Source organism: Pezoporus flaviventris, unplaced genomic scaffold (assembly GCF_033815535.1).
Source record: "Pezoporus flaviventris isolate CSIRO_AGI_PZ_B2104156 unplaced genomic scaffold, CSIRO_AGI_Pfla_v1 ptg000066l, whole genome shotgun sequence".
NCBI lineage: Eukaryota > Metazoa > Chordata > Aves > Psittaciformes > Psittacidae > Pezoporus > Pezoporus flaviventris.
In genome coordinates this window covers 24,196,186-24,219,882 of record NW_026892614.1, presented here as the reverse complement: position 1 = coordinate 24,219,882, position 23,697 = coordinate 24,196,186, and the positions used below count along the sequence as shown (strand labels likewise).

Sequence of the window (23,697 nt, the reverse complement as noted above, 5' to 3'; positions counted from 1 at the left end):
GTCAGCTCTTTTCCTTCTTTTAAATTGTCAACTTGGGTTTGTCTGCCAACTGAGTTCAGAGAAATGACACTGACACAGCACAGGGTAATCACAGAAAAAGAAATAGTGGTGAGAAATAGTACCACTGAGAGACACTCAGCGATCTTGTGAAAGATAACTACTTTCTGGCAAGTTGCTGGCTTGCTATAAACCTACTAAGCGCAAAGAGAAACAGCTGCACTACTCTGTGGTTTGAGCTGGTAAGGTATATTACAGAAGTTGTGCTAAGGCCTGGGAGCTCACTAGCTGGGGAGCACCTTGTGCAGTGTAGACCCATCCCTAGTGTCTCCTCTGTTCATGGAGGTTTCAACAGCAATGTTGGAGGGGGGAGAGAGGGGGGTATGTGTGGTAGTAGTGGTGTGCTGAAGCCTACAATTTGTTTCAGAGCCAAGCCCAAGAGCTCATTGTGGAATGAGTAATTTTAAAGGGTCCCTAGCTATTCATTTATTAATTTGCACACCGACCTAATAGAAGTTTTTGGTGGGAGGATATCAGCACCTGAATCACAAATCTGGGCAGAGGACAAAGCAAGTCACCTGTCAGAGCGCTTGGAAAAGCTGCTGGTGAGGACACATACGCTACGAGCTAGTTTAGAATAAGAAGTGCTGTAGCTAGTCTAGCTAGTGTAGTTAGCAAACCAGGGATGGACTCTGACCTGAGGAATACATATCATCGTATGGCCTTTTGACTCTCCAATTTTAGAGTACTGGTAGCCAGTACCTTATTTAGAACTGCTCAGGTTATGAAGGACGTGTCATTATGAAGTAACTGGTATTTGTAGTGGTATGAACACAGGAGTGATACAGCTTGCTTTGTCTAAGCATCACTGCATCCTTTTTGACATTTCCCTGAATATTGTAATGATTTATGGTCCAGGCTTTGGACATGTAATTCCATTGTTGATTAGTATGATCTAGCTCTGTTTATATTCTGGCTCCATTTATACTCTGCCACTAAAAGCAGCTTTGGGGCTGGTAAACATAGTATCACTGATTTCTGGAGATTCAGTAGGTCTCATCAATTTCTTTGTTTTCTGTTCATGGTTCCTCTTTATTTCTTGTCAGAAAACCTGCTAATTCCCATATCCCAGTTTTGCATCAAAACAGTCTGAGTTAATTAGGATAAAGGTCTATAATGAGTATTAGGCTATGTAGCAAGAAGTGCATGGCAATTTTAGGAAGGAAGTGTTCAAATATGTTGTCTATGTCTTCACAAGTTTGTTGGAAGATGAGGATGGTAAAATTCTGTACATGAAAACAAATTATTTTTTTTAAAAAGCCTCAAAAAAGTGTAGTATTGGTTGTGTTGGCTGAATCAAGAGTTAGAAAATGCTTCAAAATGAATCAGCCCACTAACCTTAATTAAAAACAAAAAAAAAAGTCAGGAAGATACAAAATAACCCACTCAGCAGCAGGTTATCTAATAGACCTGCAATAAACACAACATAGCCAAGATTACTTCAGCTTTTAAACCAGTGGCTCATTTCCCCTTCAGAAAAAGGCATTCTCATTCTGGTGTCTAACACCTCCTTGTCTTTCCACGTATGTTTTGTCTCAGGTGCTCCAGCAGCTGCCTCAAGTGTGGGCTCAGCACCCCACTGACAAGCCTGGGTGGATGTGTCCCTGCAGAGGCATTGCTGTATTTCAGAAAAATGCTGTCATTACCCACATTCACTTCTGTTCCTGCTGACCTGGTTCTCCCCTCTGTATCACACACCATAACTCTTCAGGGGGTCTTGGCTTTTGTTATGTTACTTCTTGTGTATTCATGTACTTTCCATACATTTTAACCCCCTCCACCCAACCCTATTTGCCTGTTTAGAGTATCAGAAACAGCTGTTGATATTATTTTTCAGTTCTTCAGTGTGCCTAAAAAGGGAGCTGTAGAAACAATAAGCTCTTTACTAAGAGTTATTCAAGAAGGCATTAACAGAAGCTTAGAATTTGATATAGGTCTTATTGTATCCAGTCTCAGTCGTTTATGCTAACATGTGCCAGGATGTTTTCCCAGTAAATAGAGTAGTAGTTATGCCATTAAAAACCTCTACAGTTCTGCAAACAGTATGGGATAAAAAAAATAATAAATCTCTTCACTTTGCTAACAGCTTAGAAAGTTCTCTCATATGTGTAAAATTCTCCTCTCTTAAAAATTTGTTTCCCTCACGCTGTTCTTATGAAAGCCCCCAAATGACATAAAAGTAACAAAAAAGAAAGCATTCAGGTATCATTATAATGAAAAGATGAGATAATCACAGGTGATTTCCCAGAGACCATTGCCAGCACACTGCTTCCTAGTGGTGTGAACCCATGAAGCTCAACTCTTACAAAGCACTCCCCAAACGTAAACAACCCTTGCCCACCTGGGACGGAGCTGGAGGGTTGCTTCTACCAGAGACACCCAGCTGGTCTTGGACAGCACAAGCTGTTGTGTGCCGCTGGAGGCAGGAAAGGGAGTTCAGGGTGCTGGCTGATGAGGAGACTGCAGGGGTAGCCTCTGCTCTTGCGACATGTCACTTGTGCACATTGTCCTCATTAAGCTCTGATTGTATATTCTAACCTTTCATGTCCCCAGCTCAGTTGGGTGGGGGTGAGCACTGTCACCCTCCACATATGCTGCAGGGCAGGATGCAAGCACTTGCTCCTATAAAGGTTGGATGTGAAAGGCTGAAGCATGCCAGGAAATTTAGCAGAGGAATGTGATCTTAGCCAGTGGTTACAGCCAGGACTTGGGAATAGGAAGCAGCGATTTACCACCTTCTCTTTTCTGTGTCTTATTTTATCAATGATTATTACTTCATTTAATCCACTTTATAAAAGCATCTGAGAAAATGCTGCACAGGTAGGTGACAGAAAAAACAACACAACTGCTTCTCTGCCACATGTCAAAAGACTGCAAGGCTCTACCAGATTGCTTCATATTGAAGAAATAAAAATGAGTAGGGTGTATAGTCCTAGAGTTCTGTGTTTAGTTTTAGCACTAGCTCTGCACGTGTACTGCCATGCTGCACAGTGTGCCTATGTCAGCTACCATGTGGTGACAGACAGCTCTCGTGGGGCTGCTCTATGGTTTCCAAAGCACCATGCAAGCAATCTGTTTTCTCCAAAATTGCAGTCAAAACACCAACGCCTGTTGCTACCTCCAGGAAAACTTACTGGTTAGAGATTAAGAGACAGCATCTGCTACTTTCAACAGGTCTCCCTAACTCCTACTATACACGATGCAGCCTCTTTTAAAGGCTGCTAAGGGAGGACAAAGAAACCCTACCCAGGCCTATTTGTGAAGCTACCAAGAGCTGCATCACCAAATGTTTCCATTCATAGCAAATGAGCAATTTTTTTTTTTTTACTTAAAAAGGAAAAAAAAAAAATTGCCTTGAAGTAGTGTAACATTATCACAAGTGAGTTAATTTTCACTGTAGGAGACACAGACTTGTTACAGCGTGGTCTGCAGCCCAGAACATGCTACTTGGTCATCTTTGGTTACCACAGCTCTGTGAGGAATAAATGAGAGTTGGTCTAACACTTTGCTTTTGCTCATTTTCCATGTTTGCTTCAGAATGCTACAGTGAAAGTGAACATGATGATCCAGAAATAACAGACATGCCACCTCCCCCCTACACAGTACAGCCAACACCACCTCCTTTGGTAAGTGTTACAGTAGATGGCTTGTCTCTTGTTGCTTGTCTCTTGCTGAGGTGGTGGGCCTTTGAGGAATAACCTAAAACAATGGCTAGAAGTGTTCACCCTGCATGCCTGTGAAATGAGCTGCGCTGCCAGGACCCTCACACTGTAGAAGAACAACTCCTTCAGATGGAAGAATATTTATCTTGCTGGAGAAAGGAAGGTGTCCACTCTGCCTCATACACATGCTGTCTTTTCTTTGTGAGGTTTTTAACACACTGCCATAACCTAGTTTTTCATGCTATTCTTTTCTCCTTTATTTTTTTTTATCTGTCCCAAATCTTCTTTCTTTTTGTGACCCCAGTAGCATCATCCAACAGATTTATACTTAGTTATTTTGAGAGAGTTGTTCTCAAGACTGATGAATTTGAAGCTGCTTTTGTGGCAGTGAAGGGAAAGAAGCCTCTTATTACAGTGATAAAATAATTTCTTTCCTTCTACCTCTGAAAAATAGACTATGAAAAATTAGGCATCCTCCCAAAATATGTTATTTTTTCTCTCTTGCTGTAGCGCATTTGCCCAGAATATTCCTTCTTGCCTTGTTTAATTTCATAAATTAGAATAAGCACTATGCACCTTTATGTGTCTAATCAAGTTGACTCACCTAATTGTTAGCTATTTATTGCCCTATTAATCTTGTTTCTGTATTGTTGCTTTTCTCAGTGATCTCATCTCCACTTATGTGCACTTTAAGATACGAGGTTTACTGAATTCTTTGTTTAGAAATGAGTAACGTGGTTTTGGATGGTAAGGCAGCTGAAATAAAGAATCCTGAATTCAAGCCTTTCCCTTCCTTAGCTGAAAGTTATCATCGAGGTTAGCAGTAATATCCTTTGATCTGAGTCATCTCATTGCATTTCATGGAAGGGAAGCATCTTCTGCCTTGTTGGTGTGGTACAGACTACTGTACGGCGTGCTGAAATGACATCTGGTAGCTGAGATGGGCACAGGGGCAGTGAAGTAGGAACAAATTTGAAATATACAGATGAGCTGAAGAAGCTTGTGCGGTCACAGACAATAATGAAAGGAGACATCGTGCAGAGGGTTGCTTGTCTGGCATAAAGCTGGGAGTGTGTGTCACACTGTCACCCACTTGTCCCCTTCTGTTGCAGTCAGATAAGTCAGCATTCGCTTCCTCTCCTGAAACAGTTGCCTAATGTTAATCACTGTAAAACAACTCACCTGGCACTCAGGGGGTGTGTGGTGTTCACTGCTGTGTAAAATGTGATTCTTTATTGCCTATATTAACTGGAAATCAAATGTGGCTGACTGGCTATAAATATCAGGGGAAAATAGGAACCTTGGCAATACGTCTCCAAGAGTTATTCTGGGCCTAAGGCCTATAATGAAGAGTCCTGAATTTTGTATCTTAGTGGCTTTCCTTTAAGAGGCTGTAGATGTCTTTTCCATCTGCTCACCTCTGAGTGAATGCTGCATTTTTCCAGATGATGAGTTTTAAACAGGTGCTGTTTTTAGTTCTCTGTTTTTCTGGCTTCCTGCTGCTTGTCAGTCTGTTGCTGCAGGGGTGATCTCCAGTTGTCTCCTTCCCATTTGCTGCTCTTCAGTGCTGGCCACCATGTTTTAGCAGGGGATGTGTGGTGCAGATGTTGTGTCCAGCTTCCTCAGCCTTTCCCCTAAAGATTATCTTCCTTCCAGCCTCTACCTCTTGCAGCTGACCTCCTTTCTCTTCACCCCCAGTTTAAAATCCCTTCCCTCACAGATAGAGGTTAGTGTCTCCTGAGCAAAGTTGTCATTTTTTCACCCCAGAAGCATCCACTGGAATAAGCTCCAGCTGCCATGTGTCTGCCCTATGCTCAGCTTGCTTACGCTGTGGGGAGGAACAGTTAGTTACCAATGCAGCTGTGCTTGACTGCAAGTCAGAGTCTTTTAAATACCCATGTTAATGCCCCTTACCCTTCTGGACAAATTCTGGAGCAAGAAAACCATTGGAAGGACTGGGAAAGCACAGCTTCTACTGGAAAGTCAATTTTAGGAGAAGAAATCTTGGTTGTCTCAAGGAAGGCTGGTTAAACATTGCTTGCTGTCTGTTTATTCACCACAGACTGTTTGAATCAAGCTGTAAGGTCCCAAACATGTGATGGATTTGGGTTGATACTCTGTGGGTACACCACTTTTGGAAGGACTGCTTGAATCTTTTCAGATTGCTACTGGAAGAGACATTCTGGAAATGCAGCCCAGGATGAAGAATGCCACAGGCATGATGGGTTAATTTCTTTTTTTTTTTTTTTAAGTTAGATTTCTTCTTCCTGAGACAATTTTGCAAAATAGGAATTAAGAGCTATAAACATTTTGGAAAATCAAGCCAATGCTGTCTTTCAGCAGAAATACCTTCAAACATCTTCAGATCAGCTCCAGACTGAAAACTATTAGTCTGGGGACTAATAGCCACTCAGGTGCAGGCTATGTTATGTGTCGGAGGTGGGGTGGGTTTTGTTGTTGTACTTCTAGCACAAAGTTTTCGCTTGCTGTTCTGTTCTCTGCTGACCCAAACTGTTCTGAAGGTTAAAAAAGAAAAAAGTAGTGATCATGAGCTTTCTATATTTATTCATGCTTTTGGGTGCTGTGGAAGAAAAAAAGCAAGTCAGGAACAAGTAAATTTTTAACATTTGTAGGAGAAAAGATAAACTGACCATCTGCATTAATTTCTCCACATGTGAATGGATTTACAATTCAAAAACCAGCAGCTATGTTGAGACAATAGATTGTAGCAGTCCCGAAAGAGCAGTTGAGGTGTTTCGTGGTCATAATTTTTCTCTGAAAATGCCTAGAGACTCATTGATCTCCAATGGAATCCTTGTGATCTGCTTACTTCAACGTCTGTTTTTTTAAATGTCTTCAAATGGAGATTTATTATTATATGGATGATTGCTAAACTTGCAAAGGAACCATTTGAGTAAGATAGGTAAGCATTTGTCATGACAAATTAAAAACCCCACAACATATGTAGAGAAAAAGAAACACATTCTGGAAGTCATCTTTATTCTCACCCACATTTTTTGTTTAACACACAATGAAAATGAAAACTAAAATATATTCCACCCACTGAGGCACAGTTTTCATTTCAATAGCATTTCCTTTTGCAGGGACAACTGCCACAAAAATAGAGGTGTGATCTAACATCTTTTTTTTCTGTCTTTGAATAATTAAAATTAGACCATCCACACCATGTGAGCAAGAACTTTTACTGTTCAGTTGCTTTACTGTACAAATGCTTCAACAACTTGTCTTTGTGATAGGAGTTCTTAGATAAATGCTTTAGGTTACCTGTGTTCTGAAGGGTCATACATGCAGTTTATGACAGCATCTCCTTGTCCTTTACTTTAGGTTGCATTTATTAAAGTTTCAATTTTAAAAATGAAAATGCACCTGAAACACAACATTACGTCTTGTAATAGGAACATAAATTAAATTTGGTCCCTCAGTGTTTGGGACAGTCTTGGAGGAAAGGGATTAAAAATTTACAAAATTGAAGGAAGTGCTACAAAGAGTGACCCACAATGTGTTATTGGTAGTCCTCATCTTCTGATCCGATTAGTAGCTACATGATACAGCTACATCAGAAGCAGAGGAAGACAAATCTGCTTTGCTTTTTTAATATAAAAAGAAAGTAGTATACGTTACAGCAACACTGAATAGCAGAAGTTTATATATGATGATAAAAAATCCCCTGTCACTGTGGTCTAGTTTATATGAATGCATCTTATTTCTAGTTTACCAGGTTATAAATAAGTATTCCAGGCTAGTCCCTCTGTTGTGTTTGCAGCTCGTCTGGGTCTCCCTAGAAACACCTTCTCAGTAATTTTCAATACTTTCAGTCTGGTTATCATCCGTTTTAGTTATTAGACAGATCTACTCTACATAGGTATTGAGAACATAAACTGGCCAGAGCTGTGGTCCATCAACTCTGGTATTCAGATTCTGGCATTAGCCAGTAGCAGATGATTTGCAGGAGTAAATTTCTGCAGTAGCAGATCCAAGAAATCTAGCATGATGATTTTGTCAAGATTTCTGATGATTTCTGCTAAAAGCTTCACTCTGAGTCTTTGTCTTCCTTTTTCTTCTATTACTTTATTACTGCCAATAATCCTCTTAAAGGTATTTGTATGTATATTAGTGTGTTTGTGCATGTATTACTTGTGTATTTGGCTCTCTTGGCTCATCTTTCAGTGGTGTTTTGTGACTAAGAAGCAGAGTGGTGCTAGTTCTTCATGTGTGAGTTGTGTAGATCCGGGCATTTATTTGCTTGCCTAGGAAGCTATATACTTTGTTCTTTCTCTCAACCTGTCTTTACATGGAACTGTGCATCTGTCATAGCCTCACTTATTAAAATCCTATCTTCTAACAATGATTGTTAGATGTCTCTGAGACATTTCTGGTTTTATGTCCTCTTGTTGAGGCAGGGTGACAAGTACAGTAAGGAGGGCCTCAGAACGTCTTCATGGCATTCTTATGTGTTTCTAGCAAAGTTTTGGTTCCCTTTCAGATTCATGAATGGTGAATGTGGTGGTTTAAACCCAGCCAGACAGCTTGTTCATTCACTTCCCCTGCTTCTTGCCTTTCCCCTACTCCTAGAGGGACAGAGAGGAGAATCTAAAAGAATGCAACTCCCACGGGTTGAGATAAGAACAAGTTTAGTAACTAAGGTATAACACAGATCACTACTGCTACCACCAATGACAATGATAAAGGAAATAACAAGGGAAGAGAATACAACACCTCACCACCAGCCGACCGATAACTCGCCCCCCCAGCCCAACCAAGCACCGACCCATACCTCCTCCAACCCCACAGTCTCCCAGCCCTTCTGGCTCACTCCCAGTTACCTCCTGGGCATGACGTGCTGTGGTATGGAATACATCTTTGGTCAGTTTGGGTCAGGTGTCCTGTCTCTGTTTCCTCCTGGCTTCCCCTCCTCCCTGGCAGAGCATGAGGCTCACAAAGTCCTTGGCCAAACCAAAACATCATTGTTATCAGCTCTGTTCCCGAGCTGAAAGTCAAAACACTGCACTGCACCAGCTACCAAGAAGAAGAAAAATGACCGCTACTGCTGAACCCAGGACAGTGAATCTTAGCAGCTAACGAGCAGCACAAATATTATACCATTCCCCGTTTCTTGCCTTCTGCCACATGACTGACTGCTTTTTCTTTCTACAACTAACTTGCCATCACGTTACCTGTCAGCCTTCTTGCCTTGGTGAATGGTTAGTCCCTCAAATGGACCAGGCAAAATGGCTTTGCGTGCTGCAAAGGTCAAGGTACTTCAGTGTTTCGGCCCATTTCTGTCTATCTGTGGTAATGGCATTGGTGGATTTATTGAATGCTTCCAGAAAACTTCATGTTCAATGGCTAATTCAGAGTTTCTCTTCTGCACAGTTGATCAGACCAATAAAGCGAAGACAAAGTAAAGAGTGAATATGAGTGTAAGACCTAGCATAGAAGGCTATACCAAACATTTTTCCTTGGTCTTTTATTTCTGAACATTGTCAAGTTTTTATCTGTTTTATCTTTGGCTTGCTTTTGGCTTATTTTCTGAAGTTACTGCTCTGTAGGAGATTGAATGCTGTAACTCAGGTCTGTTTGGATGGATAATTAATCAGATTATATAAGGTTTTCATTGACATTTCAGCTGCATATCTATAAAATGTACAACCTAGGAACAGGAATAACTTGGAAATAATTTTTCTTTTTTCTCCCCTCACCCTATTTGTTTCTGGAAAGCAGGATCAGCAGAAGTCTTCTTTCACCTCGATTCTATCAAATGAAGCATCTTGTTCCCTCTCTTCTCCTGAAAGCACTTTCAACTCCCAAGAGTCATCTTCTTCCTTGACATCCAAAGTGGTTTATTCCGAGAGGCAGTCCTGGCTTGACCTAGTTAACAGCTCTGCCACAGAAGATGGTGATCAGCCTTTAACTTTCTGTGTACAGATTCACTCTGATGAGCCACCAGAAGCAGACTGCGGAGAAGTGGCAGAAAGCCAGGAGGCTGGGCTTTCCAAACCCAGTGGTGGATCCCCAAACTCTTTTTTAGGTCTGGATACACATTGTCTAGCTGTGCCAGATGCAATAGGACAGAGATCACTAGCCAAAGGTGAGCTAATGAGATTTATTTTTGTCTGCAGAGCCATACATTGTGGGAACTCGGGGGGTTTCTTCAGCTTCCTTTCCCCTTCCTTCCTTTATGTTCTTCACTGAGGAGTTTTCCAGTGGCATATCATTTGTAAAAATCTTTGATTTATTAGGCACTACATATAACTTAGTATCTAACTGGTAAGTACCTATACAGCTTCTCTCAGATTTTACCTATATGTTAAGATCATAGCTTCTGTATAAAATCCCAAAGTAGATGTATTTTTATTAGCTTTCTTTATTTCAATACAGATGTCTTATTAGTTAGGAGTGAACCAATATTTTAAGAAAGTGTGTCACAGAACTGACACCCTAAGCAAAATGCCATATGCAGTTGTAATTATGACCATGTAATTATGGTCAATCCAGTTTTAAAAATAAAAGCAGTTGCATTTACTTCCAGTACATATTTCCTATTTGTTTCATTGAGCTTCGTTGTAATCAAGAGGAAACAACTGCAATCCTGAACCAGAAAGTCCATTAAGATTGGATTCTGTTTAAAGAAATGGGTATCTGCTTAGGTGTTCTTCTACCAAAATGTATTGCTAAATTAAAAAGGTGGCAGAGTTCCAGAGTTTGGTTCCTGTTACTGTTAATAACTCTCATGCATAGCAAGGCAATATGGCTTGCCTTTTGAGCAAAGCTGCTTCTTCCTGTATTAAAGCAGTTGAAGCGTAAGAGGCGTTTCTGGCATGCAATGTGCTGAAGTGAGAAGATGCACAGGATGCTGCCTAGAAAGGTAATACCTAAGGAAGCAACGATGTTCCTGTGCATCAGCTCTACCCATTATCCCAAATCCCTGTAAAGATTTGAAGCAAGGAGCATTGTTGTCTCAGTGCAATGCAAACTAAAGGTGCATCCAAAAGCTTGGGCTGAAGGTAATGCAAAGGTGGAAAGAAACAGTATGGGACTCACTTCATACTTGTTTTTTTTCTCTGGAGGTGAACTCAGCACTGATTGAAAAATGATAGTGTGAGGCACATTAGGTACATTGTCAGTGTCCAAATTGTTTTACAAATATAAACAGTTAACATGCCTTTATTTTGTCATATGTTTTTCTGGTTTTACAAGAAAAATAAAAGGAAATTGAGCAAAGTACACATTCCATCAAAAGTGAAAATCAGTTCCGAGGTTTTTGTGCTCAGCTTCAGCATCCACCTTCTAGGTTGCTCTGCTAGAGGACCTGTAGCAATGAAGATCAGTGAGAATTAAAACAAATAGTGTGCCTTTTTTTTTTTTCTGTGGCAAAAAAGAGTAGATGTTTTGAGAGAATTGCTGTGGAATCTGATTTCCATGAGTTCTGGCACTGCAAGTAGTGAAAAGGCTGGGACTTGTAGAAATGGGGTCCCTAATGAAAATGTCACAAAGCTGTATTAAATGTATTGCCTTCTGTAATTCTGGGTGAAATTCAACTAAGTAATGCCTTAGGTACATTAATAGGTAGATTCAAGTGGGTTGTTGGAGCGTAGGTCATATCATATATGGCATGGTAGCTTATAGATCCTGTTGAGCAAGATTCAGTGGCTGCTCTTTAGAAATCTAAACTTTTGCTTAAAATATGGTACTTTAGTAGTGTCAGCAATCACGCAACAATGTATAGGTTAATACTTTCCATCGTAGCTCTGAGGGTGACAAGTACTTTTATGGATGGTCATAGAATTAGCATGACACATTTGACAGGCTCAGTAATGCTAACAATAAAACCAATATAAATGTAAATCAAAGCACATTTTGGTATAGTCCTGCCCTTTGCAAGCTGGTTTTATTTTCCTAAAAATATTCCTAGGGAAATGGATTCTTCTACTGCTTACTGATTAGCTAATGTCCAACCCTTATTGCAGCACATTTCCATCCTAACCAGGCCAGTGGTCTCTGATGGAATTCCATAAATAGATCATTTTAATGGGACCGTCACTATGGAAACCATATAACCTCACTAGTTACTGTCTGCATCATAACCCATTATTGAACAAGCAAGATGTACAAAATACGTGCATTTTTCTTTATCAGTCTGCATAGTGGGGGAGGGGACAGAGTGTTGGTGTGTGGGACCTTCCCCCATAATGACCACTGAAAAAATAAATGAAATAATGTGCAAGGAGATTAATTAAGCTACCCCAATTTGAGAATGAGGTAGAAAAAAAGGATTAACATAAAAATAGCATTTAAGTTCCAAACAAAAGTTATCAAAAAGAGTGCAATTCTGGTTCTGTGTCTTTTCCTCCAAGAATTTCCCCCTCCAGCTAGTTGATAACTCTTGTTATCATTGAAACAAGAGTATATACTTCAGTGCAGTCTGTATTATTTGCATTTCTGAACAGTGCATTTCTGACAGCTCATCATGTTTCAGAGCAATGAGACTGCATCCAGGAGACAGGTTAATCTTGCATTGAAATCTGTCCTGAAAGCACGTCCTATCTATGTTCAGATGGCCCTTCTGTTGTCAGAACAGCTATTTGGTCTTTGAACCCACTCCCCACAGAGCCTTCATGTTTGTCCATGCTCTCCTCTTCTCCTTGTGAGGATAGGAAAAAAACTGTCACACTCTGCTTTGTGACCACATTCTGCTTAGTAAAACCCCATAAGGAATTTTTAGTTGTACTTGATAGTAGCCTAGAGCAGAGGGGAAAGTTTTCAAGAACTGAAGAGCCCTTTTGTTGGCAAAAGTCAGACATGGAAGCCAGTGTGGCAAAAGCTGGCACCTAGAAGGCAGAAAGAATAGGTGTGGTTTTGTGGGAAGAGCTTATCATGAAATTACAAAAATAGTGAAGAAACCTCAGTTATGAGTTAAACAATGAAAGAAGATTTTCTCAGAGATATATGAATGAATCTCTGCAAGAGAAACTACAGATTCAACTAAATGATCATGGATTACTTTTTCAATTGAAATTATTTAATGAACTCTGCTAAGCAGCTGTGTCTGGTACAGGGTGCTGTACCATATGATATTTTTAATGACCTTTCCAGACACTTTTAGTGATGTTATGACCATTCTCAGCACCAATTACTAGGGGAGTTTATATACCAGGGAGTAATACAAAGGTACAAAAAAGGAGAGTTTAGCAGTTTTGTCTTTGAAAGATCATAATTATATTTCCATTTACTTTGTGAGAATACTGAATATTAAGTATTAGAATTGAGCTCCATGTTGCAGCCTGCTACGTGCACAGTGACAAAGGATTCAAAGCTGCCTGTGACACAAAGAAACTAAAAGGTAAACAAGAAATGGTTGAGACTACAAACAATTATATGACTACGTGCTCTGTATCCAGAAGCTGGCTTTGCCCCGTTCAGGATGGCTTGATATGCTCTGCAGCCAAACTCCATCCTTTTTATTTCTTCTGGTACCCACTGCAACAGAAAGTAGCTGATTATGACCCATGAGCACCATCTTCAGAAACTATGGTAACAAAAGGAAGGCACAGAAACTGAGAGGTTATTATAAAAGAACAGGAACATATTGTATTTATTAGGGGATCTTCTACTATAATGATAACGTCCTTCTTCCTTGCATTTTCTGAGGGTTTATTATCATGTTAATACCTCTTGGCAAGAAATTCTTATGGTACCGCTTCCAGTTTATTTTAGCTTAGTGCACAGAAGCTGGTAGAAATGGTGTGTGCCGGTATTTTGAAAAACATAGAAAGTTTTTTCAAACACCACCTGAATTTTGTCCAGGCTGGTTTTATGGGAAGGAGTTGGTTAAATAGGAGCTGGATGCATTCAATTCCTTCTTTTCTCAGAACTGACATCCTCTTCCCCTCTGGAGTCTGCCTGTGCCAGTAACAGCCAGAACAGATCCTCTGATGTGCTCTGGCCCCTTAGTTCCTCTGCAAAGTTACAGAAAATGGCTAGACCATGACTGGGACTAGCCAAGAAGTAGGCCCATCATGACAGCAACTGTGTAGAGAAACAACTGTGTTTATTTAAATGATTATTTTGTTTCTCATTAAAAATGCCTTAAAAATCACAATGAAAACTGTGGTGTTATGGTTTTCTGAACTCTCTGAAAAAGAGATATTTAGTGCTGTTTCCATTTCTCTCACTGTCTGTTAAAATGCTATCCCTCGCTGCTGAATCCACTGTACTGTTATAGTCAAGAGCATGTAACTGCTGATGGTAACTTACTTTTCCTATTATTTTCTCTCACTCTCTCTTAACTTAGATTTTGTAAAATATATTCTGTTAGAGGCAGTTTTCAATTTATAATGCTCCTTCTGCCAAACATTCCCTATTTCTGTATCGTCACCACTCGGAAACAATCAGCTTCATTTTTCACAGCTGCTTTTTGAAAAGTTCTGGATAATTTCACTTTTGTGGGCTTAAAGAGCATTAAAGTTGAGATTATAGGATGGCTCCTGTACTGCTGCTGCAAGGTGGGGAGTCTCAATACCTTAATGTCTCCCACCTGGGGCAAGTTGGCCGACAGGAAGGTGGAAGTTGAAAATTGAGGAGGTGAAAAGCTGGACTTTTGAACCTCTGGAAGCTTGCTCTTGTCTGTAATATCTCCTGTTAGTTAGAGGGAAATTCCAGATAAGTGGCATCAAGCCACAAAATTGTTTCACATCTCCTGAAGCAGAATTTGTCAGAAGTTATATGACTTGCTTGAAATATTACTTATTTTCCTCACCCCAACCTAGAATATCACTTTCTTTTGAACATTAGAATATATCGAGGCAGAACTTCCCTTTTCCTCAGGTCACCACTGGTTGTTTTCTGATCTCCTCTCTGTGAAGTCTGACAAAGTTAAAAAGCTATATGCTACAGAAGTTTTCCAGAAGTGCAATGAAGCTTTAGCAGGCTGCAAGGCTTGGGGTGAAGAGTATGGTGAGGGATACACGAAGAGTGATCCTCCCGGTGGCATCACTCAACAGAATTGATTAGTTAATACTGCTAAGGGAAAGAGAAAGTGCAGAATGCACATGCTCCCCTGTGTGCATGTACATGCTCATAAATGCACACAGTACCTAATATCCTTCCACTGTTGTTTGTTCCTTAACACTATCATTCAGTAGGTCCTGAGAGAAAAATGAATGTATTTAATCTCTAAAATAGGATAAGATAAAGAAGTGCTGTAATAGCATTTCTGTTTCCTAACTTGCATGCCTGAGCCAGCAAGTGGTTAGCTTGAGGAGTAGCAGTGGAAAAGATAACTTGCAATATTATATTTTGAAGTGATTTTAAATCTGCTTGAGGTTAGCTGTGTGACTTGGCTCGAAAAACTTACGCCAGAACAGTGTTAGTGGGGCCCAACCTGCCCATGTTATAAAGAACTTTTGCCAGTGGAATATATCCATCATTACAAACCTTCAGAGGTTAACAAAGCTTAGGGAGGCTGAAACAGACAATTTACTGGTTTTCACATCAGGGTCTGAGCTTGTGTACTATGTGCTTTTTGCATAAAGTTTTACTTTGTGATGGAAAACAAATGTTTAGTAACAATTCAGTAGTATTGTCTAGACAGCCCCGGGTTCACAGGAGGAATACAAATCCCCAAAGCCTGAAAATACAGGACTGGTGAATGCCTGTGCTTCTGATAGAAACTTCCTCATCTGCAGGTCAGTGCTCTAACTGCAAGGGAATTAAACAATACCAAGTTCTGGGAAAATGTGCTGTGAATGTTTGAATCCGGAGGAAAAAGTCCAGTCTGTGCTTAAGCCTTTAAGTTACGTGCCTTCATCTCTGTTATCCAACCTTAATTTTCTCTCAGGTGTTTTATGGGGAAAACAAGCAAGGAAACTACAGGCAGTGCTTACTTTGTTTACTTTGGTGGCATTAAGAGCCTTGTGAAATACATAATGCACCATTGTGTGAGTGAGGAGAAATATATTTTCTTATCACAGGTAATTTTATTGGGCTTGTTAATTGATTGTCAGACGTAATGTCTCTCCCTTTCTTCCATTACCTCTCCCCTTTTCAGATTTACAGCATCAATTTAGTATGTTCAGTGGCAGCTTCAAGCCTGCAAAATGTGTGCTTTTGCTTTTTAAGCTTGGCTCCCGGGAACTCAAGGCATTGAAGGTGAAAGTCCAGATAGGTATCAGACAGTAAGCCCTCAATTTATAGAGGCTTATTGGCAGTCATACTCTTTGTCAATAGCAACAGTATCTGCTTCTATGCAAAATCACAGTATTAAGACCTTGTTTTGTTATTTCTGTGCTGTTATAGAATCATAGAATGGTTAGTGTTGCTCAAGGTCCTGTCCAGCCTGGCCTCGAGCACTGCCAGGGGTGAAGCATTCACAACTTCCTTGGGCAACCCATTCTGGTGCCTCACCACCCTCACAGCAAAGAACTTCCTTATATCTAACCTGAACTTACCCTGTTTAAGTTTGAACCTATTACCTGTTGTCCTATCACTACAGTCCCTGATGAAGAGTGGCTCTCTCTGTTGGAGAACAACAACTTGTTGTTGATCCTTGTTGTGGGAGAAGTTCACTGCTTATCAGTGCAAAGAAAGATGGAAACAAAAGTACTACATAACACTTATCTGGCTCTACACAGCCTGCAGGTTTCACTCATGCTTGTTTTCCAACTGTTTCCTGAAAACCCATTTAGCTGTTTCACTGACACTCCCTTTATCCACCCAATCTGAAGAATGTGGCAAATTCCTTTCCCTCTGGAATTACCTGACCATGATCAATCCTTTGGGGGTAGGACTAGTGGAATAATAAGAAATAGGAGAGGAGTTTAAGGTTGCAATCTTGAAAGAATGCAGGAGCCGAGTGCATATTGCTGGTCAAGTGCATCATCTGGTAGCTTTTGCTGGGCTTTTCTGACTTTGGCTCCATCTTTTTCTGTGCTAGTACTGTCCTCTTCATCTTCACCCATAATGCATGGAAGAAGAGCGTTCAGTGAGGGTGTTTCTGCATGCTTACTGCTTTGTAACCCTTTTAGGAAACTGAGGAGCGTAATAAGTTAGACTTAAGAAATATCTGGAGCAGGGACTTTATGTCCCCATGGCTTGACTGTTTTTTAAAATTGCTATACGGGATCAATGGAAACTTTTTTTCTGCTTATATACTTCTTAGTATTTGATAAAGGTAATTTTATCTCTCATAATGATACTGTGTATAGTCGTGATGGGTAATGTCTACAGCAGAGTTGAGCCAGTCCTTTGCAGGAGTTGGCTAATGAAACAAATAGCTGCTTCATCCCAAGAAAGTAGGCAGGAAGCTAGTTTTATAATTACGAGCCTCATGGCATGACCTGACAGTTTCCAGGAAATACTGCTGCTGTGTATTATGACTTACACTTGCGATTTTTTTTCTATTTCCCGCAGCTTGTTAAATATACAACAGTTTTCCTTTTCCTCCCCCAGCATGTACCAATGTTGGACGCTATATTTAGTTTTTGTCAAGTTACAGCAGGTTTTTTATAATGACAAAATAATGGAAAAAAGACCAGCAACACAGTGAAGGCAAATATTTGTAGCATATCATAAGCTTCTCTTGTAACCTAAATATTTAGAAAGAACTGGAGTGTAGGAGGATGCCGTTCTTTTTAAAACATGGAAAAGATAAGGAGCAGTCTCCTAAGTGTGCTGATTATGTCGAAGCCTTTATGCTGCAGCGTAAGTGAGCAAAAGGACTTCTTCCTTTTGTTCAGAAAAAGTTTTCTGACTGAAGATGGTTTAGAAAAGTCAATGTTTAACTTTTTGATAGAAGAAAAAAGTGCCCAGCCAATTTGACTGTCACATGGAGGACTGCAGTTGAGAAGAAGCACCACCACTATCCTCAGTGAAATAAACCCAGATGTTATCCCGGTGGATCTTGAGGGATTCGTTAGCACCCTGAAAACACCAATAACTTTAAGATTTTCCTTTAGCTAACACTGAAGTAGAAAAGTTTGCAGTGTGGACTGAGGGACAAGAAGACAGTTGCACAGTCTGTTGCTGAATATGGCCTTCTGCCAAAACACATAACTCATATATGTCTGGTGCATTTTTAGATTCTGACTGTTCATTTTAAAGCTGTTTTATTTTGAAAAATATCTTTGCTTCAGTTTTTATCTTATTTTAAGATTCTTCATTCTCAGCTGTTTACTAGCTTTTCCTCTCATTTCCTCTCTGTCATGGAAGATGGTGCTGCAGCTTGGGAGCCATCAGAATAATTAAAGTGGAGATAATCATGGCTCTGTTGTAAGGCACCACAGTGAATTCTGTGCTGCAATCTATGAAACTCAGGAGTTAGGCATCATGTGTCCCAAGGGTTCTCGCTTTTATATTTTTTCTATATATATTTTCTACGGACCTTCTCTTGAGTCCTCTGAAATGTCCCTATGCTTTATTTCATTGTTCAGTTTTTTTAAATTCTGCTTTAAAACCTGGCAATGAATTGGTACACCAAATAGAATTTGACCTGTGAGTTGCCAGGTAGAAATGTAATTCACTTTATGCAGCATGTAAGGAAGGGTAGATGGGTATAAATGTTATCAAAGTTGTTCTCATTCAAATGTAGCATCACTGACAGTTGTTCCCTCTGTGGTATACTTGGAGCATGAAAGCAGCACTCTACCAGTGTAAATACATGCTCATATCTGTTTGGATCACAACCTGATTCTTAAAAGAATTTGAGTTTGGTAATATGTTTTTCTTATATGCATTATTACTCTATAAGTTACCCTAAAAATTGCCCTTAATTTTAACTCTAATACCATGACTTTTTGATTTGGCTAAGAGCCTTCCTGATGGCTGAACATTTCCTGCCACATTCATGTTCTTATACCCAATCTATATTTTCTTTGCAGATCAGGAAAAATGTGATAATGATGAGATGGAGCGACTTTACAAGTCATTAGAACAAGCAAGCCTGTCTCCCACTGGTGATCGTCGGCTGTCAACGAAGAAGGAGCTTAGGAAGTCATTTATCAAACGCAGCAAAAACCCCTCCATTAATGAGAAGCTCCACAAAATTCGAATGCTGAACAGCACATTAAAGGTGAGATTGCAGAGCTGGCCAGTGAAAAGCCTGAGAGAAAGGCACAGTTTGGCTAAAAAAAGCAGCAAGGTTAGACTTCAGCCAAATGCTAATTACATATTTACTTAAAGCCCCAGAGAATTTGGTTAAGATTTTGAAACTGTTTTCTACTTCATTCTGAATACTGCTGTGTGTTTTGTTGTTCAATTTGAACTGGAAGCAGAGGCAATAGTTCAGAAGGGACCCTTCTTGCAGAAGTTCCAGCCCTCTTGGAAAATTTAATAAAGAAAGCTTCTTTTAGTTAGCTGGAAAACTTGCAAGCTCAGCTGAATACACTAAACAGGGGAGCCTTAAAAAAGGAAGAGCAGACAAAGTACATTGATGATAAAGCATGAAAATGACCCTGAGCCAAAAAAAGTTTTCCTTATGTGATTATTGGAGAATGTACAGGATGTGCCAAAGCTATTGTAAATACCTCCTGTAACTAAAATATTTTTAATAACAAAAGCATCCTGCTTTTATTTTGGAAATGCATCATGAACTGAAGGGGGGTGGGGGGTGGGGTGGGGTGTGTATTCAAGGGTTGTTCCCTGAAAGGGCCAGTAAATCTGTCTGGAATATAGGGATTTATGGGGCTGTTTACTCACCAGCATCAAGTATCACGGGATTTCAAAACCTGCTTCTGAATGGTACTGAGGGAAACAGAAAGCTTAATCATAGCATTTAAATTGTGAAGAGAAGAAAGAATAATGCGAACCTGGGGCTTCACTTGTCTCTTTTTGTATGAATTAGAAGCAGGAATTTAATATCTTTCTTCAAGTGAGTGTATTTAGCTTCAGGCATTATAAGCTGAAAAAAATGCATGTAAAAACTTCTATCAGTGCCATCATTGATGTGATTATTAGTTGCAATGGGAGGCTTGGCTTTGGCATCTCAGCCTGTGTTAAAATTCCTGAAGATACAGTCAAAGAGATGAGTGGGACTAAAGGCCTTCTTTCTGGCTCTGTTTGAGACCTGGTGAAGTTTTTGCTCAATATCAGTCTTCAGTGACATGGTACTGACTAAAGCAGTATTCACCTGCACCAGCAAAAATGTGAGCCTATTTTATAACAGAAAGTTAGTTTAAAAAATATGCCTATTTTATGGGACAGGAAGCTAAATATGGAAAATACTGTGAAGTGTTCCCTCATAGGAGCCTCCCTAATAAATCTAAGAACCATTTAGTACAAAATAGAGTTGTATCATCTTGTGGGATAATCAATTTCATTAGTATGGAGCTGAAAGGAAGCCTTACGGACAGACATGAGCAAGGATAACAGCTTTGCATTGATTGAGTAAAGGAGTATTATATAAGTTGTGATTAGCAGTATTTGCAAACTTAGGTTTGTCTAACACTTGCATTTAATATAGAAAAATAATTTTTGGAGTGTGCATAATATATAAAATATGTTGATCTTTTTTGCTTTCCCCAAACTAAGAAATTGGAGTATTGACAAGACAAATATAGTGCAGAAATTTTCTCACAGAGTTCTATACATAGCAGTGTTTAAGTTAGCCTGTCTGGAAGGCAAATGCCTGCAGTGAGAAATTGTTGTATTTTTTGCATCAGTGGCACTATGTGCTTTTAAAGTCAATTTTCTTAACGTGTGACATGAGACATGAGATAATTGGAAATGATCTATTGGAAATTGAAATATCAGGATTTTTTTCACAGCTGATCCATATTTACTCTGCTTTAATTAAAACCCTATTAGCTTGAGATGTGATTTATGCAAGATTCAGTGTAATTTTAATGTTGGACTTTTGACTCCACATCTTTAACAACAGCTGCCACAACATATCATTAACAAAACATGCTTTGCATAGCTTGGAAGAGAGGGAAGCTGTGTGCAAATGCATCACAGTGAATGTGGGAAAAAGATTTAGTGGTATAGGAAGAATTCTATGGCATTGCTTTTTGCCACCAAGTTCATCCACTGAAAATACTCTTCTCAATCTTCTACTTCCATGCCTCCTCTTCTTCTCTTAGGCTAACTGTGCATATCTCTGCATCAATGCCAGAAGCCTTCTTCCTTCTTACAAGGCTTTTCTTACAAGGCTTCTTCCTTAGGTCTTGAAGGTAGGACCTGTGTAAGTTGAATAAGCTTTTGTGTTTAAAAAGAGGCTCAGGCGTAAGAGGAATTACAGTAGCTGATAGTTCATTAGACAAATAGTGGGATGCAGATGTGTAGGCAGCCAATTGCTACTATCAGGGAAGTGGTGTGAATTTGTAGGAACTTATTCAAGGTGTTTCCAAGGCAGCCACTAGCACAGAGTGTCCTTAAGTGTCATAAAACTGGTGGCAGCAGAACATGATTGGAACTATTCCACTGCTTTCAGATATTGGAGGGTAATGGAGATGAGCAAAAGCAGTAAGGGTTTGTTAGCGCAGCATGTTGCCTCCATTAAGAAACTGTAGCTGCTAACTAAGGCTTCTTTATCTTGTGGTCTGCTGCATGGATAAGCAACAAGGGCAGGAAAAGCAGGGTGCTTTGTTGTGTCAGAAAATGTGAGGACATCAATGAATATAAATATCTGAAAGGAGAGTGCTAAGAAGGCAGAGCAAGACTCTTTTTGGCGGTGCCCAGCGGCAGGACCAGAGGCAATGGATGAAAACTGACACACAGGAGGTTCCCTCTGAACATCAAGAGGGTCAATGGGCACTGGAACAGGTTGCCCAGAGAGACTGCGGAGTCTCCATCCTTGGAGATATTCAAAAGCCATCTGGACATGGTCCTAAGCAACTTGCTCCAGGTGGCTCTGCTTGAGAAAGTGGGTTGTAGCAGATGCCTTCTGGAAGTCTCTTCCAATTTCAACCATTCTGTGATTCTGTGGCATAAAGTGTCTCAGTGCCCCTATACTAGTGACAGCTCACATCTTACAATTGATCCAGGGTGCTTGCAATATATGGTCTGAGCTGCTTTGTTCTAAAAGTAGAGACCAGATTTATCAGTGGTAGCTGGTGGTAGATGTATTAGCAGCCATATGTCCTGGACACTCTACTGCCAGTGCACAGATTATATCCAAAATTATTTTCTGTCTAGCTGCCAGAGAAGTGACATTTATGATTTCTTCAGTGAATAAGTATTTTTTAAGACAGTTGCAACTGGTGTGAAATGCAGAAACAAACGTTGTGTCTAGTTTAATGCAAGTACTAACTTGTGAGACAGCATAGCAACGTTTAATTTTCACTGAATCCTTTCTCATGAAGCTTTGCTAAGAATCCTATAAAGCAATCTACATGAAATCAAAATCTGGCCTTCAAATGGGATGGATTTCTGCTGTGGATTTAACTTTGATCTATGATCTAAAAATGGAAACAAGTTGCTAGGAGAATGGATAATTGTCACTTCTTGTTGTGACATGGTTCTCTAATGTTCCCAGATTGTTTTTGGTCTGGACAATGAGCTTGATTTTTTCAGTAGGAAATAACCACTTATTCTCTTCCTAGTGTAAGGAGCATGACCTGGCCACAATTAACCAGTTGCTAGAGGACCCAAAGTTGACAGCAGTGAAGTACAGAGAGTGGAGGAACACAAACATCATGCTGGTCCACGATATTTATCAGCAGCAGGAGGCCCAGGATGTATCCACAGAGAATAGCGAGGAGCAAGAGATGACTCCACAGCCTATCACTGAAAGTTCTATCTGAGGCCATGTTTCAAAAGGTTCATTGCAAGATTTTTCCTCATGGGTCTTCACGTACAGGCACTTTAAACTTCTGCATTTTGAAGTTTGTTTTTTCCAAGTGTTCTTCGAAAGGAAAACAACCCCTTCTCCAAAGCTTTAATACCTCTTGCAAAATTCATTTCATGTCAAAAGGGCAAATCTTCCAGGTTAAAAAAAACATGCCTGAACCTGGGCTGCATACCTAAAAAGACTACTTTATGAAGAAGTGAAGAAATGTTTTTCCATCTTTGGAGAAGTAAATTAAGTATGTCCAACTCCTGGAAGTCACAGAGCTGTGTAATAGGTACAGTATAAATGTGAGATCTTTGGGGTTGTTTTAACCATGTAACTTACCCTTAAAGGAAGCTAACACAGTGCCAGCAGGATATAGTCTACTCTCCACCATTTTACCCTGTAAGGTAACCTGATGTATGCATTTTCATCTCTACCTTCACTTTCACAACTCTACAAGTTTAAACTCAGACAAGTAGAATAGTAATTATGCATGAGTTTATTCTATAGACACCTGTCACCTGTCAGGCACCTGATTTGTGCTCTGCCTGATGTTTTATGTGTTTCAAATTTATTTATGGACCAGACCAAGGTATTGTCTTTCTACATGAAGAAGAGAAGGTCTCTCAATGTTTGCTAACATGTAATTTACTCTTCATTGAGGCAGCTAATGCTTCAACAAGTTTCAACTTTTCTTACGGACTTTGCAGAATTCCTTGGAAGATTATTTTCTTCTTTCTTATTTTTGACCATTGGGAACATATGAGGTACAAGTTCATCCCAGATTCCTACTTAGGAAGGTGATCAAATTCACAAGGCAGAAGCTAAATAATTAAATCCCTGATGTGGACCTGAAAGTGTAAAACAGAGCTGCAAATATTTTTGTAAATATATGTCATTTTATGGCTTATATGAATGTGACTATGTACTGTATATATGTTTTATTTATATATTTATATATGCTAATTTCCTGATGTAGATAGGCATACAAAGACCAGGTTGACTTGAAATGCCTCTTTGGTTTTTGTTTCATTATGTATCACTGTAATGGTTCTACAGCTGAGATTACTCTGGGACATCTGTTGTAACTTTTCCTTCTGTCTTTCTAGCTTTGAGTTTTAGATGAAGAAAATCTGTACAACTTAAGCCAGGAAAAGAAGTTTTCTAGAAAGGTTCAGAATTTCCACTGGGACA

General features: G+C 39.8%; 1 protein-coding gene across 4 annotated transcripts in view; it reads left to right on the top strand.

Annotated features, from left to right (window-relative positions):
• Positions 1-23,495, top strand: part of IPCEF1 (interaction protein for cytohesin exchange factors 1) — a 41,675-nt gene extending 18,180 nt beyond the window's left edge. For 3 of the 4 annotated variants that reach the window (XM_061471549.1, XM_061471552.1, XM_061471551.1), the window contains 4 exons: positions 3,595-3,683; positions 9,459-9,828; positions 18,614-18,804; positions 22,274-23,495. In XM_061471549.1, coding sequence (XP_061327533.1) covers positions 3,595-3,683; positions 9,459-9,828; positions 18,614-18,804; positions 22,274-22,474 — 851 coding nt within the window. In that variant the 3' untranslated portion in view covers positions 22,475-23,495. The remainder of the gene's footprint in view (positions 1-3,594; positions 3,684-9,458; positions 9,829-18,613; positions 18,805-22,273) is intronic. The other variant, XM_061471550.1, reaches the window with a different exon arrangement.
• The last annotated feature ends 202 nt before the right edge of the window (positions 23,496-23,697 follow it).